Source organism: Scomber scombrus, chromosome 4, assembly GCF_963691925.1.
Source record: "Scomber scombrus chromosome 4, fScoSco1.1, whole genome shotgun sequence".
In the NCBI taxonomy this organism is placed as follows: domain Eukaryota; kingdom Metazoa; phylum Chordata; class Actinopteri; order Scombriformes; family Scombridae; genus Scomber; species Scomber scombrus.
Genome location: NC_084973.1, coordinates 25593842 through 25611389, shown reverse-complemented (window position 1 = coordinate 25611389; position 17548 = coordinate 25593842). Strand labels below are relative to the sequence as shown.

General features: G+C 39.7%; 1 protein-coding gene across 1 annotated transcript in view; it reads left to right on the top strand.

Moving 5' to 3' along the window:
• Positions 1 to 5015: 5015 nt before the first annotated feature.
• Positions 5016 to 17548, top strand: part of srrm4 (serine/arginine repetitive matrix 4) — a 58734-nt gene continuing 46201 nt past the window's right edge. The window contains exons 1-2 of the mRNA XM_062416987.1: positions 5016 to 5218; positions 6033 to 6055. Of these exons, the coding sequence (XP_062272971.1) occupies positions 5016 to 5218; positions 6033 to 6055 (226 nt within the window). The remainder of the gene's footprint in view (positions 5219 to 6032; positions 6056 to 17548) is intronic.

The following is a 17548-nucleotide window of genomic DNA, read 5'->3' as shown; positions in this document are numbered from 1 at the left end:
AACATTTCTGAACAATTTGCCGTTTCCCTTTTTTGTTGCATAGATATGTGACTTTAAAAAAAAATCCACAGAGACGAATCCATCTGCTCTAACAATTGCAATTACTGTCAGCTTGAAATCTGACAGTGCAACTGAATAGAGCCCCGTCAAAAACTTTTTATATATTCCCTCTAAGTTTTTTTTTTTTTTTTTTTAATTTGAATAATTTGTGATTTGCTTTGAGTGGATGCTCTTCATGTTGGCAGAGTATCAGCTTACCCAGAAAATTGTGGATGACTGTTCAGCTGTCTTGTTAATTGGCTTAAAGTTGTTGCTGTAGGGCTTCAAGAAAACAAGCTCAATCAGAAATGATTCCAGCTTGGATGTTATGTGCTTTCTTTTCATTAATACAACCATCATGATGAATGTGATGAAGTCTTCTATATGTATGTGATGTCTTGTAACACTTCAAAAGCAATTACTGTCACTAGGTGCAATTCTCTCCATGAAAACGCCAGGGCTAAAACATGAAGTGACTGTCTCTCCACACTTTAATGACTTTTTTTTTCAACACTAGCTTTATGTCCTTCAGCTCAACTTTCCATATAAAAACCACAGCTAGCAAAAGCACTTCATAAAAACACTCAGCAGGGGGAAGTCCACCCCATTGCCCTCGGCACAGCCCTCCGATATAACCTTGACTTCATCTCACGGCAGAAACGGCTGTTTGATATTCCCCACCATAAATGAAACATATTCTGTGTTTCGCTGGACCGGCTCGACTCTGCCCTCTGGTTTGATTCGAGAGTGCCTCGGCTTTGTCTTTATGCAAAGCGCACAGATGAAGCAGCCACTTATCATTAAGTGGCTGGTGTTGTTATACATCGAGGTTTCGTGTTATCGGCTAATATATGCATTATTAATCCAGGGATGATACCACGCTGCATCTTTATGCATACCTATTAGCAGAGAGATATTACTCCCCACTCACGCCCACAACTCTTTATTAGGGGAAATTGAGGTTCAAATGACAATGTTCTCAGTTCAATGTGTGAAAACTAGCTAATGAGACCTTGTTCACACACATTTCTAGGGAGCCCTGTGGATATGATCATTTATACAGTAGAAATTAGTCAAAGTCATCTAGCGCTGATGTATTTACAATCAGCTATCAGTATTTACAATAAAGCAAATAGTTGAAAGGACCGCCGGCTGTCCTGGGACCTTCTATCCCTCTGCTGTCAGTACTTAACTCATCAGATGCCACAATGTTTCTACAGTATGTGTTGTTGTGGAGTGCATTAGCAAACAACATATATTTTTGTTTAATTTGGAGGACTTGTTGAGTCAGCGATGTTGAGGCAAAACAGGCCCTGTCAATGGTTAATTAACAATCGATTAGCGTGAATAGTTTAATCAATCAAAAACATATTAACTGATAATGTATTCAAGGAAGAGAAAAAAGTTACGGTGTGCTCTACTCTGCTCACTGTGACAGTCATGTTGATGGATGTACTGGGAAGTTATGAAAATCCCACCGAGTTGTGGTCTGGTGGCTGTCCAGTCAAGCTAGCTACCTGAGGCTCATGCAAATGCTAAACTTACATCTTCAGCAGAGGCAGCGAACAGCTGCTCATTTAATGCAGGCTGAGCATAGGGACAAGCAGAACTCAAATTACACATGCTTTGAACAAAGTCAAAAGTAAAGGGATGAATTGTGTAAGTGACACTCCCCTGCTTTGAGCATAAATGCATTTTAGTGTTGGATGAATACTGGAAGATTTCCTGCATTGATCAAATTGAAGCAGCAGTATTTGTGCGTCCACATGACATCTGTTCAGCTGAGCAACTGTTTCCAGCAGCTGGACTAAGGTTAGCTAGTGAACAACATACATCACTCCATCATGTAAATCAGGTTTACACATTGTTTTATTAAAAAAACAGACTTACTGAAGTCCCTTGTACAGAGATTAATTTAACGTCTTATATTCATTCAATAATGTTCCATTCATGCAAAATGGGTCAGAATGTATTTTTAACAAGAACTTAGATATGTCCAATACATCTACCTAAATCTAAATCTTACCTAATTTATTTCCTCTAATGAAGCTGAAAGTTGTGCAGCATTGTTTGCTGTTTTTGATACTTTGTTGAGCTCCACAATTTTAAATGAAGTCATTGTTTTGTTTTTTGTTCTTGGTGTTTACTTGATCTGTTCTTTAAATTATTAATGTACTCTGATTTTATGTCAAACATAGCACACATCAGTGGCAAAAAATGGTTATATTATAGAAAAACGTTCACTTTATGAATAGTAAATGAGTAATTGTCAACATGGCCGACTATTGATTAAGGAAATTGCTTAAAGTCTTGTCTATGAAATAGCTCAGATTAGTATTTTAAAAGGCAATAAAGTTGCTTTGAAATATTTGAGAGTGCACAGTCTTTCAGTCGTAGCACTAGTGCCTCTCCTGTTTACATGATATAGTAAGAAAAGTGAAGTTTCACATTTTTCACATTATTTCAGTTTGCTGTCTCATATTACAGCTTGTAACCAATTCCACAAGTCTATAAATAGTATTTGTCCTTTTAAAGTATTACACTGACTTGTATGTAGCCTAAACCCTGTAATAACCCTATAGTAGTTTGTCCCACATCAATAATCCCTACCAAGATTTTCACGCAGAGTTTCATACGTTACAGCAGTGGCAAGCAGAGAAGAAGAAAGGAGAAGAGGAGGAGGGAGGGAGGTTGTGGTGGTTGTGGTGGGGGGGTGGGTTGCTGAGCTGTTGCTCTGTGTTATGTGTCATGTAGAAGTAGAGTGGAGAGGAGAGGAGGAGGTATCCAACGGCAGGGAAAAGCTGAAACCCCTGGGGGAGGTTTGTGTCAGCCACATGCTCCGGCTGGTCCTCACAGAGCCAGGCCTTTTTGTTATGCTGATTTACTCTGCCTTTTGTCCAAGACACTGATGGAGTGTGTGTGTGTGTGTGTGTGTGTGTGTGTGTGTGTGTGTGTGTGTGTGTGTGTGTGTGTGTGTGTGTGTGTGTGTGTGTGTGTGTGTGTGTGTGTGTGTGTGTGTGTGTGTGTGTGGAAAGGACAAGAAAAAGGAAGAAAGAGACTCAGAGTTTCCAGCGTATTGCATACATAGAGTATACATATTACTTACAGTACACACTGAAAATAATAATAACAATATCTTACCTATACTATACCATTTTACACAATACCTCTTTCTTTAATACACTTTATTTATTAAGATGAAAACATCCAGTAATTGAAGAGATTATATGACAAAGTTTGACAACTCTAGATGTAATTAGGTCCTATGCCCTATACTTTCATCATATCATTCTTAGTTCAGTAAAGCAGTGCACATAATGCAGCTGCAGATACACAGATGAGAGTTGAAGGAAGGAAATTTGAAAATTTGCATGTAATGACATGCAACAAAAACAACAACAAAAGCCAATGAATTGAAAGACAGTTATGAAGTTTCTGGAAAGATGTAATGTTTAAAAAAAAGGTTGTACAGTAGCAGTGAAGTAATGTCACCTCACAAAAGAAATGAGAAAACTACAACTAAAGAATGGTGACAAATCAAAACACTAAGGAATTCTGATTATTTTGTTTATTATCATATTTTCTACACCATTTCAAGAATCTTCTGTATACTTATACTTTACATGTAAAGAAAATGTAGATAATTAAAGGGACTTTTATTTATTGAGAATACAGAAATAAACCTTCAAACAGTCCACCTTTGTTCAACTAATGAAACTAGGGATTATTTTCATTATTAATTCATTTTCTAAATATTTTACCGATTTATCCTTTGGCCTCATTAAAAAATGCCCTTCGCAGTTTTCCAGAGCGTAAGATTACATCTACAAATGGCTTTTTTTTTTTTAAGTGACTTACTTGATTAATTGATTGTGAGATGATCTGCCACTGAATCCTATATGGATGAACTAATGGATTAAATGACCACTTGTTCCAGCTCTATTATTTACTGAAAGAAAGAAATGAAAGGAAATAAGGAAAAGTGAAGAAAGAAAATAGAGAAGAAGAGACAGGAGGTAGATACAAAGAAAGTTAGAAACAAAGACAGACAGAAATTGATAGAAAGAGAGTGATGCGTGCATGAGTCAGGATGAGTAGTGAATCTAATTAAAGGTAAAGTAAAGCCAGACACACAGACATAGAGAGAGAGAGAGAAAGATAGAGAGAGAGAGAGAGAGAGAGAGAGAGAGAGAGAGAGAGAGAGAGAGATGATGACAGAAGGTGTCCCTCTCCCTTGTGTCCAGCCCCCAATTTTGACGTCACAGGCTGAGAGACACAAAACAAGCCGCTCTCCGCTGAGCTCTTCACTCGATTTCCATTCGCACACGCTCTAACACACATCCATGTCTGCCCTCAGACACGGCGCAACACTTGCCTCGACACCCGCTCAGCCCTCAGCCGCTGTGCATAGGCATCCAATCAACTCCACACTAAAAAAAAAACACACACTGCACTCAAGCAACAAGAAAGCCACTTGGTCTCTCACTCCTCACTCCATCAGAAGGACTGAAACATGCTTCATCCCTCGTAAGTGATGCCTAAATCTGTGTGAAGCTGCCGGCGGGAGCACACAGTGGGGGAAAAGGAGCGCTCCGACTCCCAACCCCAAACCAGACCCCATCCCACAAAAGCAGCAGATGTGACAGGCGGAGAGAGAAACGCAATCTCCCCCACACCTCCTTCCCTCATCTGGCAGAACAATACCCAGCCTCCAGTTGGAGAGGGTCAGCTTTTGTCCCTCTCCCCCCACGCTCCCCCCTCAAGAGCGGAGAGCAGACGGACGCGCTGACACATTGACCTGCTGCTGTGAGAGGAGAAGACGGTGCAAAACACCGCGCTGCGCTTGGCACAGTTTGATTCAGTACTTGGACAGCTCCAGAGCGAAAACCAGTGCGAGTGATTGTTTCCATGAGTGTGTAGATTCTGTCTGGTGAGGTACCTCAGCACAGGTTTGGTTTGGAGACCAAGAACTAACAATGCAGCCCCCTTGTTCGCTCCAGCTCGGCCCCTGTGGCCCCTCTCCATCCTTAGGATCGCAGGGCAGCACCGCTAGTCTCCAGCGGCTGGAGGAGAAGAAGCTCTTTGAGAAGTTTTGGAAGGGGACTTTCAAGGCTGTGGCAACCCCGAGACCGGAGAGCGTCATCATGGCCAGCATCACCGCCCGCAGGAGGGTGACTGAGTGAGTTCTCTACTTTGTAATTGCAATCAAAAAACATGCACATTCTCCCTTTTGAAAGATATTTGCTATCCAGTTACCCTGATGAATGTTGTCAAAGATTGTCAAGCTTTTGTTTTTTGAGCAATTGAGCATCAGCACGTTTTTGGACCCTGATAGTTGTTGTTTAACAATGTTGTAGATTTACTGATGCTAGAAACAACACAGCACTCACAATCTTCTGTGTCTCAAAGGTACCCTTAATGAGTCCCCAAGCTGAGAAATTAGTGCATAAGACGCTCAGTTCCAAAGGTTCTAACATTTAACGTAAGACATACGTTTGAGAAATCCAGATTTGGTTGGATTTTTTTCTGCTGGTTATCTTTGTGACAATTCTCTGAAAGACATCCTCTCCTCATAGATCATGCTCTATGGGGGGGAGTTGGCTGGTTGTCTTATTGAAATTGGGATAAATAGTGTGTTGTTAGAACCTGCTGCTCGCTTGAAATATAGTCATGGTTATGCTCTGTTACCTAAACACCTAAAAACTGGAACTTTTCAACAAAATGTGGCTACAGATGCCAAAACATCTTTTGACCCAATAACAAGAATGTATTGAACCTTTCAAGAGGTAAAGAGCTGTCTTTGGTGTCGATCCATCATCAAACGCATGTCTACATGAGTATCTGCTTCTACATGTGACATACAGCCAAACACAGCTGGCATGAAGGGTGTGATGTTCAGTTAATTGTCCCCTTTAAAGGTCATGAGGCAGCATCGCCGGGCCTCTAATGTCAGACTTGTCCCTTCTCTCCCTTGTGGCATGGCTTTGTGCCAGCGTCACTGTTGAAGGAGCAACATGTCACGTGTTTGTTCTCGCACTTTCATCCCTCAGACCAAAGGTTAGCTGTACACTTACAGCCTCTGAGGAAGGAGAGGGAAGGATGAAAGTCTTTGCCCTTTCTCCTCCTTATTCCTCTTCTATTCTTTTTGTCCCATTTTAGCTCCTGTCTGCACAATTGACCGTCGCCTTCTGGCTTTTGACGACTCTATCTGTTTTAATAATGCTCTTCTCTACACATCAGAGGCAACTACAAATGCTTACTGTACATGCAACAGCTCATATAATAAATGTTCAAACAGGTCGAACATTAACGCAACTTTACAGACACACACATATGCATGCATACTAAATGAAGTTGCTTGCTTGAGTGACCTTTGAATAGTTTTGACACCCACTATCAACTTTCTCTTATGTGAAATTAGCTATGTTAATGAGGATTAGAATGGCCCATTTCATCCTACATCGGCACAGGCTGCGGAAAGACACACTGAACCAGATAATGTGTCTTTAATGGCTTCTATTACAGCAGGACCATAATGCTGCACATGGCCTGGTTATAAAGGATTTTATTAGCTTGTAGGATATGACCAAAAAAACACTTTTTATTGCAAGAATATGACCAAGTATGCTTTGACTTCATTGTACCCCAGCTCAGTGATCCAAGCAAATAACTGAAGTCCTAATTTCCTGTCAATCAGCCAGCAAGAATCTAATCTATTTGGATAAACTGGGGGAAAAAAACATTAGAAACAAAGAAAATTAACCCACCATAAAAAAGAAATGTGATGTGGCTGGCTGCCATGAATTGAGCAGCCTTTTTGAAATAGCCGGAGACTGTGAAGCAGGGCCCAGCTGTCTCTTCAGCTTTAGCATCACTGGGAAGGAAGCTCTCCTCAAGTGGCTTTGCCCCTCCACGGGCTCCGTCCGGGTGACAGTGATGATTATGGCAGCATGGCATGGGCAAACGAGAGCGTATATCCCCAGAGAGCAGACATAATGTCGCTAATTCGCTTGGTTCTGTTTGTGTAAGATGACAGCAGCGTCCCCGTCGTCCACCTTCGCTCTCTTGCTCTACCTCTGTGTGTATTTGCAGGAGGGAGTAATGCAGAGGGACTTTTGGGTGATAAATATTGTAAATAATGAGTAAAACACGACAAATAAACAGAACACCCAGAGAATATGGATGCAGGAGGAGGCTCGGGCGTCTTCCCTCCCTCCCTTACTGCACTGTTGATTTTGCCCGAGAAGAGAGTGACTGGGGAATGCTTAGACCATCAGAATGCATGGCCTTAGGCCTGCTCCTCTGCCTCTGTCTCTCCAAGAGGAAACATCATTATTCACTGTGGATAACTGAGGGGTGATGAACAAAGGCTGCGAAAGTGAGGGGGGAATTATGTACAACAAGCAGTGAGGCAGCAAAGAGAGAAGACAGAAGGAGAGCCACAGTGAGATGTTTCATGTTCAATCAGCACGGGTCTCTTTTCTGTCTGTCCTCCTCGCCTTTCCTTTTTCGTTCTCCTCCTCCTCTCTTTACTCCTGAAATAAAATTGCTGGAGGGGCCCGAGAGCCACAGAGGAGTAATTAGAGTTTGTTGTTCTCCCTCTGTCCTCGCCGTCTCCTCCTCTTCAGGCCAGTCACAGAGAGGAGGGGAGGAGTTCACTGGCTCTGTGTTGTGGGGTGGGGCTTTGCTCGAAACCATTATGACCCTGCAAGCTGTTTTGTTCATGGGGGGCTTCTCATTAAAAATGCAGCTTGGCTAACTTCGGGTTTGTGTGGTTGTGTGTGTGTGTGTGTGTGTGTGTGTGTGTGTGTGTGTGTGTGTGTGTGTGTGTGCTTGTGTGTGTGTGTGTGTGTGTGTGTGTGTGTGTGTGTGTGTGTGTGTGTGTGTGTGTGTGTGTGTGTGTGTTTGTGTGTTTCTGAGGGTTTGAGAGCATTCATGTGCATCTGTACTGGAGATGTTTTCGAGCAATTGCAAGGGTTTGAAATGAGAGCGTGTGCCTGCGTGCTCATGTGTGTGTTTGTGTGTGTGTGTGTGTGTGTGTGTGTCTACCGTGTTAGTGGGGTCTTGTCCAACTCCGTGGCAGATGGTAGGCTTGAGAGTGCAAGGCAAGGAAAGAGAGAAAGCCTGTGTGTGTGTGTGTGTGTGTGTGTGTGTGTGTGTGTGTGTGTGTGTGTGTGTGTGTGTGTGTGTGTGTGTGTGTGTGTGTGTGTGTGTGTGTGTGTGTGGGTGGAGGGGTTTCAGGCCTCTTAGCAGATGCTGGTTTAACGAGGAAGAGAGTAAGAGGGTTTGGAGGGGCTTGTACACTGACAGCACCGTGGGGAATATTCAGCAGGGTGGACAAAATAACAGGAACACTTTAGACTACAATGCAATGCGGTGTCACTTCAGACTCAATCATAAGCAGGGAGTCAAACATCTTCAAAACGATTTAATCAAAAGTGGATCATTAAATGTAATTATTGCAGGGGTGTTTTAATCATGAATTTAGATTTATAATTTATTGTTTATTATGAATTCTGTTTATGCGGTTGTTTTTTGCATCCTAGTCAACCAACTTTTAAAAATATTCGTTGGCAAGTACAATCTTTTGTGTTAATCCATTATAGGACAACATGTTTTGAATCTCTGTTTTTTTCAATACTTAACCTCTTTTTTCGAAACAATATATCCAATCCTCTTCCATCTCTTAATATTTAAGGATAATAAAAAAGAAATATTCCAAATTCTTTCTAGCAACAACAACTATTGTGTTCCCAAGTTCATTCCCAAACGAGAATCATCCTTTAACATGATGTTTTTGTGTGGCTTACATTAGCATTGCATAATTTGCCAAATCTATGGCGGTCATTAGGCTCGGGCGGTAATGGCACCTTAATACATCCCCAACATTTCACATTAAGCAGCAGCTAATGGATGTTGCACTTTGAGGTGCGAATGGTTTGGGCCAGTTTACTCTTTCAGAACTGCTTGTCGGAGGCTCGAAATCTTCCCAGCTCTTCACTCTTCCCTGTAGTGCTGCCATTCAAAATAACTATAAACACTTGGTGCGAACAAATGTCAGATGGCTCACCTGGATCATCGGATCTGAACCCAAACTATTGTGAAATATTTGTATTTTCCGCGAAAGTTAATCCACCTGCGCTCCCCATCTTTTTAAGCTGAGCCTGTTCCACCATATCATAACTGACTGACCTCTAGTGGAACGTGTTGTGCACTACAGTACATGTTAACAGAACATCTATGTATCAGACAGTCTCTGTATGTTAAAAAAGGATTTCTGGATTTGTAAATACCGTTGTATCCCGTAATACTGTGGTACTTAGAGGCCATCTTTGTACTGACGCACACAGAACACAGGCATAAAAATGTGGGAATAGATTAATGTAAGCTATAGAGTCTCAAAAACATCAAAGAGTATCAGTCAGAGCTCCCCCTGGGACAACGAATCTCTCTCTTTCTACTTCTGTGAGAATGACAGACGTGATTTAGTGACAGACGAGTGGTTTGTCTGCCGTTACACATCTCTCTGTCTGTGCTTCTGCTCTGTTCATCGCTGAGTATACTTTACCAGACTCACATCAGTATCTCTCTCCTTCCTTCTCTCAGTATCTTTTCAGTTGGCGTTAACTCGCCCTCTCTGTGTCTGTGTCACATTACTCAGAGCACACAGGATGCGGCTGCTGAGGCATGCTGACAACAGAGCAGGAGAGATGATGCCGACTCCCCAGGCTGGAATACGGCTTATCGCCAAAATGGATTCACATTTGATATTGATTCCCGCATAGCCAATCCATGTGAATCAAACCAGTGTCTGTGGCTTAACACTTGATGCACCGTTCCACTGTGATTTATAGCAGGATGCATTGAGTATGTCAGGGGAATAGGAGCTACAGTATAGCAGACATGCAAATTGGTGTTGTGCGGTATATTTGACATTGATTTCTGCATGGCTAATCCATTTGAATCAAACTAGTGCCTCACGATTAACACCTGATACACCGTCACAGCATGTAGCTGGGCTTTACAAGCCATTTAAAGGTGCAGTGTGTAGAATTTAGTGACATCTAGCAGAACGGACTTGGCAAAAATAGAATGTAATATTCATACTTAGCTTTTATTAGAGTATAATCACCTGAAATAAGAAGTGATGTGTTTTCATCACATTTAAATGAGGCCTTTATATCTATATTGGGGAGTGGGTTCTCCTCCACAGTGCCTGTCATGATATACCGCCATGTTTCTACAGTAGCCCAGAACAGACACAAAGTCTTCTACCCAACAAGAGCAAACCAAAGAGTAATTTTAACATCAGTGTAGAAAGTGATAACTACTTTTGGCGATCTCACCAAAACATTGCAAATGTAGTTTTAGAAAATCAAAATGTTTCTGCTTGCTTTCTATATTTAACGATAAGCTCCATGTTCTCTCCACCACTAAGGGGAATTATTCATTAATTTCTAATTTTGTCAGATATTCAATCATCATAAAATAAGAGACTGTTTTAGAAAGTAACACCGATTATTTGTTGTTGCAATAATCCATTTTGGCTCTACTGCGTCCATAATATTTGTTGGAAAATAATAACCTACAGTGGCTTTTGCTGAACTAGTTGGGGGAATTATTGTTAAAGAATTGCAGGATGGGGGGCTTTTAGGGCTTTGAGGGCTGTTACTGCATAGGCTTAAATGTAAGATTTGGCTACGTGCTCCAAACAAATAGGGGGCAGCATATCACTAGAAATCACCCATCACACCCGTTCTAATTCCTCCCAAACACATCACCCCGCCACCACCGCCACTCTCATAAAATGATCAATCACTGAATATAGCGTAAAGCTTACTGTTTATAGTCAATCTGTGCTACGGCATGGTCAAGATATTAAAATGCTACGGAGACATTAGAGGCAGCAGTATATTACCAAAGAGCTGCAGAGATCAGTTCGTTGGATCATGCAGCTAAGATGATTAGCATGCTAACTTCAATAGATATCTCTGCAACCTGATGCAGACATTATGACAACATTGTTATTTCTTTACATTCTGTTATTATTTTTTTGAATGTTTTAAACTAGAATTCTGTCCAACTCTTACATAATGCACTTTTAATTAGTAACATTTTGGGTACATCTTTTTTATTCCATCACTGAAAAATGAAAAAGACAGGCTTTCATAAATACTTGGAGCTGGTTTTGAGTGGAAATTGAAGTGATGCTTTCATGTAGGCCACAGTGAAGGCAACCTGCCGAGGCCAACTAGTCATATTGCTTGAACAGCTCCAAATTAGTAACACTGTGAATATCCACATTTCTTTTTTGCCAGTCGGGTCCTGTAGCATCAATCCAAGTATTAAGTACAGTTTGAAAAATTTAAAGCTCACTTTGTGGTCTGGCACAAATGTTTTTTTATTCAGCGGATGACTCAGTGAAAGGGTTGTTTTATAAACAGGCCCAAAAAGCTGACAGCTGCACATTAAAGAATAAGAAAGACATTCACTGGCTCACAGCATAAAATGACTCTAATATATCAGTCGGGGGGTTTGGAGGTGTTATCGATTAATGCCAATGACTCAACAGTTACTTCAAGTGATGATATGTCTGGCTTTTAAAACTCACTTTGACATTTCCAAATTTCACTCTCATCTCTGGCTCACCCAGGAACAATCTGGCACTGGTGAGAAATGAGTTAAGCTGTAATGACACACCTATAGATGCTGTGAGACAAAAAATGCTCCACTTCAGTGCCAACCTGTGATAGATGTTTAATATAGTCAAAGCATGTTGGGTAACAAGGAATGCGCCTGAAAGCAGCAATTCTCTGTGAATAGAGATCTCAAAAGTGTCTTTGATATTTGAATCCAGCCATGCTTTTTCTTTTTTTCTTCTCATATATATATACTTCATAAGAAGATGTCAGGTTGTGTGCTCGTTTGTGGTTATGAATCAGAGGATGGAGCTGCTCTGAATCCTTCTGGGCAGTGTAAACACGCACACACACACACACACACACACACACACACACACACACACACACACACACACACACACACACACACACACACACACACACACACACACACACACACATTATAAATGCCTTATTATTACTGTATACATTGGTCGACTGCACCAAAACCCCTAAAGGCATCTATATCAAATGAATGAAGAAGAACATGTTTAAATCCACTCCTCACAAACTCACACAAATCTACATACAATCACTGCAGTTTTGTATTATTCATTGTTTTACTCTCCATGCCAGACAAGCAAATATGACAATATAAAGAGGCGGCTGTAACCTAGAAAAAACATAAATAGAAATGACATAAGCTCTCAGCGGCTGCTGTGAAAGAGCGACAAAGACAGCTTGGATAAATGTGAGGATTTTGAATCCATCATAAAGACACAGACAACCTTTAATTTGTTCAGCAAGACATTTTGAAGAATTGATTATGAAATGGTCGTGCAAAAACAAAAAGCAGTTGACGGAAAAGTAAACAGAGACACTTTGTCACAGGAAAGATTATTGATGCTTGGCGTCATTGCAGCACTTTTGTTTTCGGCACACATGCCCCTTGGTCTTTATAAGCTTGCAAATATTTATTTATATTTGTTTTGGCAGCAGTTATATTGTTGCTTTAACCCGAACATCGACTCTCATCCCAACATAATCTGATATTGTGAAAAAAATAACAAAACAAACCTTGATGAATTGAGGACTTTACTCTGGATTTCCTTCTTATATCTCTTCTTGTGCAGATGTTGGCTCTTATAGAAGCACATACAACAGAATACATAAACTGGTTGCATGTATATGGGAATATACATACAGTACATATGGTGACTGACAGTGCACCATAGGGGGATAAATCCTCCAGAGCTGAGCAGCAGCAGCAACAGCAGCAACAGCATTTTGGAAGATGAAAGCAAAGGGCTGAGAGTTAACCCTTTCCTTCAAACATCGGCTCAAAGCTGCTGTGAAATTCCCTCCTCGGGGATCACAGTTCTCAGCCTGTGGTCCACCTCTGTGATGAAAATGCCACACATCGCCTTCCTCCTGCAGCTCCTGACTGCTGTAAGGTCAAGCTGATTTTCATGTGCTACATTTTATGTAGTTTGGAAAGAGTTTTGGGATAAACTTTGCTTAAAAACCCGAAGGTCAAGTATGATCACAGTCTGTAGGGTGCAGACTGGTTTCTGGCCCTTTTTTGCCCCGTTTTTTCAGATCAGACAACCAATACAAATATCAATATTTTAGTTTAAGTCAACTTAATTCCATTTTACTAACATTAGTTACTTTTATCTATTTTATTCTTGTTCATATTCAAGATATGATGTTTACATACATTACATAAGTAACCTGATTATTCATATTGCTGTATGATTCTAAAATCATCCTGGTATCTTATCATTTGTGCAAGCATGTCTTTGACTGCTCCACAGCCTCCAGACACAATTTCATTTCTATCCAAAGATGTTACTATCAAGTATTTTTTTTATCCCACTTATTTACGTCTGCTGTTGTTTTTACTTCTCAATAGATCTTACAGTGCATATTTAACCCACAATATCGCTGCGTTAAAATGTGTGAAGAAATGCACAGTACATGTGCTTGATATCTGAATAGCTCTGAATTATGAAATATAACCTTCCCTGGTTTCACATATTTAGTAATGATGTCCTATAGCATATAGAATAATTTGTATACTATACTTATATTGACATCTCAAAAGGATTTCCAAAGTATATATAAAATCTCCAAATGAAACTTCAAAGTCAATTTTTTAGGCTAAAATGCAGACTAAAATATTACAGTGTTTCTAGGCATAGAAAGGAAGTTAATATATAATAGTCACTATTATATAGACTATTTACTACTGGCTGATACACTGAAAATATTTTTAAAAAATTAAGCCAACACAACTTTCAGATTGACTAATTTAAGCTCAAATAATATGAGCTCAAAATATATGTTCATGTCTTTGCAAAGTGATTCCAGTTAAATACATGTTGTGAGGTGAAAGATAAAATAATCTCTCATTAAAAACACACACAATGAAAATATCTTCAAAGTATTCATGCTTAAGAGATTGAGTAAGTGTACTTTCCAACTTGGAGCATTGACAGTGACAATAAGACAAGCAAAAAAATGTTCTATTAACGCTGTGTTCGAAGATATAGATGTTCAATCAGCATCAGTAAAACATAAGGCTAGAATGTAATCCTCCATGCTGTAAAGACACATTTTCTGCTCCAATGGCAGAGAGGGGGGAACTAATTTTGTTTGCGCTCGAGTTTTTACGCCTGAATTAGTTTATTTCCACAGTCATAACAGAAAATAAAAACCCTGTTTGAAAGTAACTGTCATGTTGACTGGAATTTGAACTCTTCACATACACAAATCTAGACTGAACTGGAACTGGAACTGGAGGATGGATGTATTCTGCACCTGGTTGCACTTATTTAATGTTAAAACCAAGTGCACTGACATTAAAAAAGGCTTGTGGCATTTGAGGCCATTAACATAGTAAATTATGTTGCTTATTCACTAGATGTCAGTTTGCAGAGTGCAGCCTCGGCACGAATAAATATAACAGATGGAGATACAAATGACGCAAATGTAAATGAAATGTAAAGATGCAGATTTCTTATTCAAAAAGTGAAACATTTTCTTAGTGCTTTCGTTGATACAGTATGTGTGTGTGAGTGTGTGTCTGTGATTTTTACAGAAACTGTCGAGAATCACTAGCTTTGGTCTTTCAAACCTCATTAGAGGGTTTCTATCTCTATGAGCTTTGGCCCTATAATGTTATAGCTAGTCAGCTTTATTTTTTAGAGTCGTGAGTAACACATACAGACAGATGTTCCCTCAAATACTTCAGTGGACTTTCAGCTTTGTCTGTTGTAGTTGCTGCATAGCTTAACCTTGTCTAAAATAAGATTTTGTGTACTTTTTTGACATTGAAACACTGACAAACCAAAACATAACAAGGTTAAAGCTGACTCAACTGAAGAGGCTAAAAAAAGACAAAGAACACAGACTTTGCAGTAGTTTCATACATTGTGTCTTACGTTTACAAGGTTGTGTGAAAAACACTCGCTGTGGGTTATGTCCAGCAGCAATCAGCTTAATGTAATTGGCTTCTGTAAAAGAAAAGAAAAAACAGGGAGCTAGAGAGAGAGAGAGAGAGAGAGAGAGAGAGAGAGAGAGAGAGAGAGAGAGAGAGAGAGAGAGAGAGAGAGAGAGAGAGAGAGAGAGAGAGAGAGCGAGCGAGAGAGAGAGAGGGAAAGGGAAATAAGAAATGAAAAGGAGAAATAGATATTATTTTCAATAAAGAGGTAGGGTGGAAATCAATATGAGAGCAGTGCAAAGCATGACTGTAATAACTGTTTGAAAGAGAAGAAATAAAGGAAAGAGGAAGGAAGGGAAAAGAAGGAAGCACAAAGGAAAATGAAGAAATGAGAAGGGAGGCTCTGTGAGTGAGATTTGGAGATTGTCCATTTCAGGACACTAGAGCAGCCAAGGTTATTACATTTTACTGAATATCTTATTTTTTCCCCATGAATAGAAATCCTGTCTTGGCCAAAGGGAATTGAATTATATGGAGGCACATAATGTACAGCATTGAATAAACTCATAATAGACGATGTGACAGAAGGTGAAACACTCCTTTGTCCTCTACATGAAATGGACAGTAGTAAATCTTACAGACAGTAAGAGATGACCTATTCCTTTGAGCGATTCATTACCAATGAGTGTGGTGGCTGAGAGAGGGACGTCTCACTCATTACGTCCTATTAGATCTTCACAAACCATTGATGTCTCCGGACATGAAAAAGATATAAGCCAACTTTCAGCTTTAACTGCTAACCAACTGGCCTGCAGCGAAGAGGCACCACGCTGACGGTGAAACAAAAACACATTTTAATGTGAGAAATCCAAAGAGGACAGAACTTTGCTTCTGTATGTATGCTTCTGTATGTATAATATACTGCTTACTTTTTCCTTCTCTAAAACCCCAGTGAACATTTTCTCTTTCTAACAAGATATTTTTTGTTATTATAACATCACTATTACTACATACAAGAAACTGTTCTTTTTATAACTACATAGTGTATCATCTCATCACAACACTTTTCTATTAATGACAAAGTTAATGTATCTTGTGAAATGACCTACCAATTTATAATCCAAAGAAGACATTTTTCTCGTTGCAAGATAGTAAGGTATGTTATTTTAAAAAGAATAGGGCGGCAACTAACAATTTTCTCAATTAACTGTTTAATTGTTTTGTCCATACAGAAAATGATGAAAAATGACTTTTGTAATGTTTGAAAGCTCATGGTGATATATTCAAATGTCTTGTTTTGTCCGACATCCAAAGATACTGAGTTTACTATCGTGTGTGACACAGACAACCCTTTAACTCTCACATCTGAGAAGCTGCCACCAACAAATATTTGGCATTTTTTACTTTAAGATTAATTGCTGCTTGATTTTCTGTTGATGGACTAATCAATTAATCACTTTAATTGCTGCAGCTCTAAACATACAACTTCCATATTGTTAAAATGAGGAAAAAAGGTCCAGTGTGTGCATAAAGAGACACGGAAGCCTTTATCAAGATTGATTAATCATTTAACATGATTGATTGAGATTGATAGAGTAGAGGGATAATAACAGGAAAATATCTTGCTATGACTTGAAGAGGAATTAGTAAAACAAAAAACCTTTCACTTAACAAAATAAACCAATACTGCTTTGTCATAGTTGAAGCAATACGCCACTGCATACTGTAAATGAAACATTAATAGGTGAATTATTTGTTACTTTCAAACTTTGCTGCATTCAAACCATCAGGTGTGAGAGTAGTATTGGTTTGGCGAGAGAACATTTTATTGAATTTATAGTAATTTTTTGGCCTACCAAATTTTTTACTTTGGTCTACTTAACCAAGAGTTTGACTTCCCACAAAAGAGACATTGAGTCAGCTGGTTTGATGCAATCTTTTCAAAATTGAATGTTGGAAAGACCAACTTGTTAATTATTGATTTCAGAAGGAAGAAGAACGTCTTCCCGGTAATAATTAAGGGTCAAAATTAATAGAAATTGTCCAGTCTTACAAAAATATCTTGGACAGTATGTTAAACTGGAAAAAGAACACCAGTGTTGGATTTAAGAAGGTCCAGTCTAGACTATTCTTCCTGAGGAAACGAGATGATCAGGAACACTAGCTCAGTGACTGGCCTTACCCCAGACTCACTTGAGGTCGCTGTAGAAAAGAGAACGAGGACCGGCTCTAAAAAGACATCTGTATTTTGAAGGCCCCCATTATACAGAGTTTTTAACGGACTCTGAAGCTCATTCAGTGAACGACTAGTGTTGCCTCTACTGAACTACTCAGAGGGTCTACTGCTCCAGCAGCGGTCTGATTTTTAATGAACACTGTAAGATATGATCGAGATCCATATTCATCATGTGTCAAATGGCTTCTTATGGTGTTATTTATTACC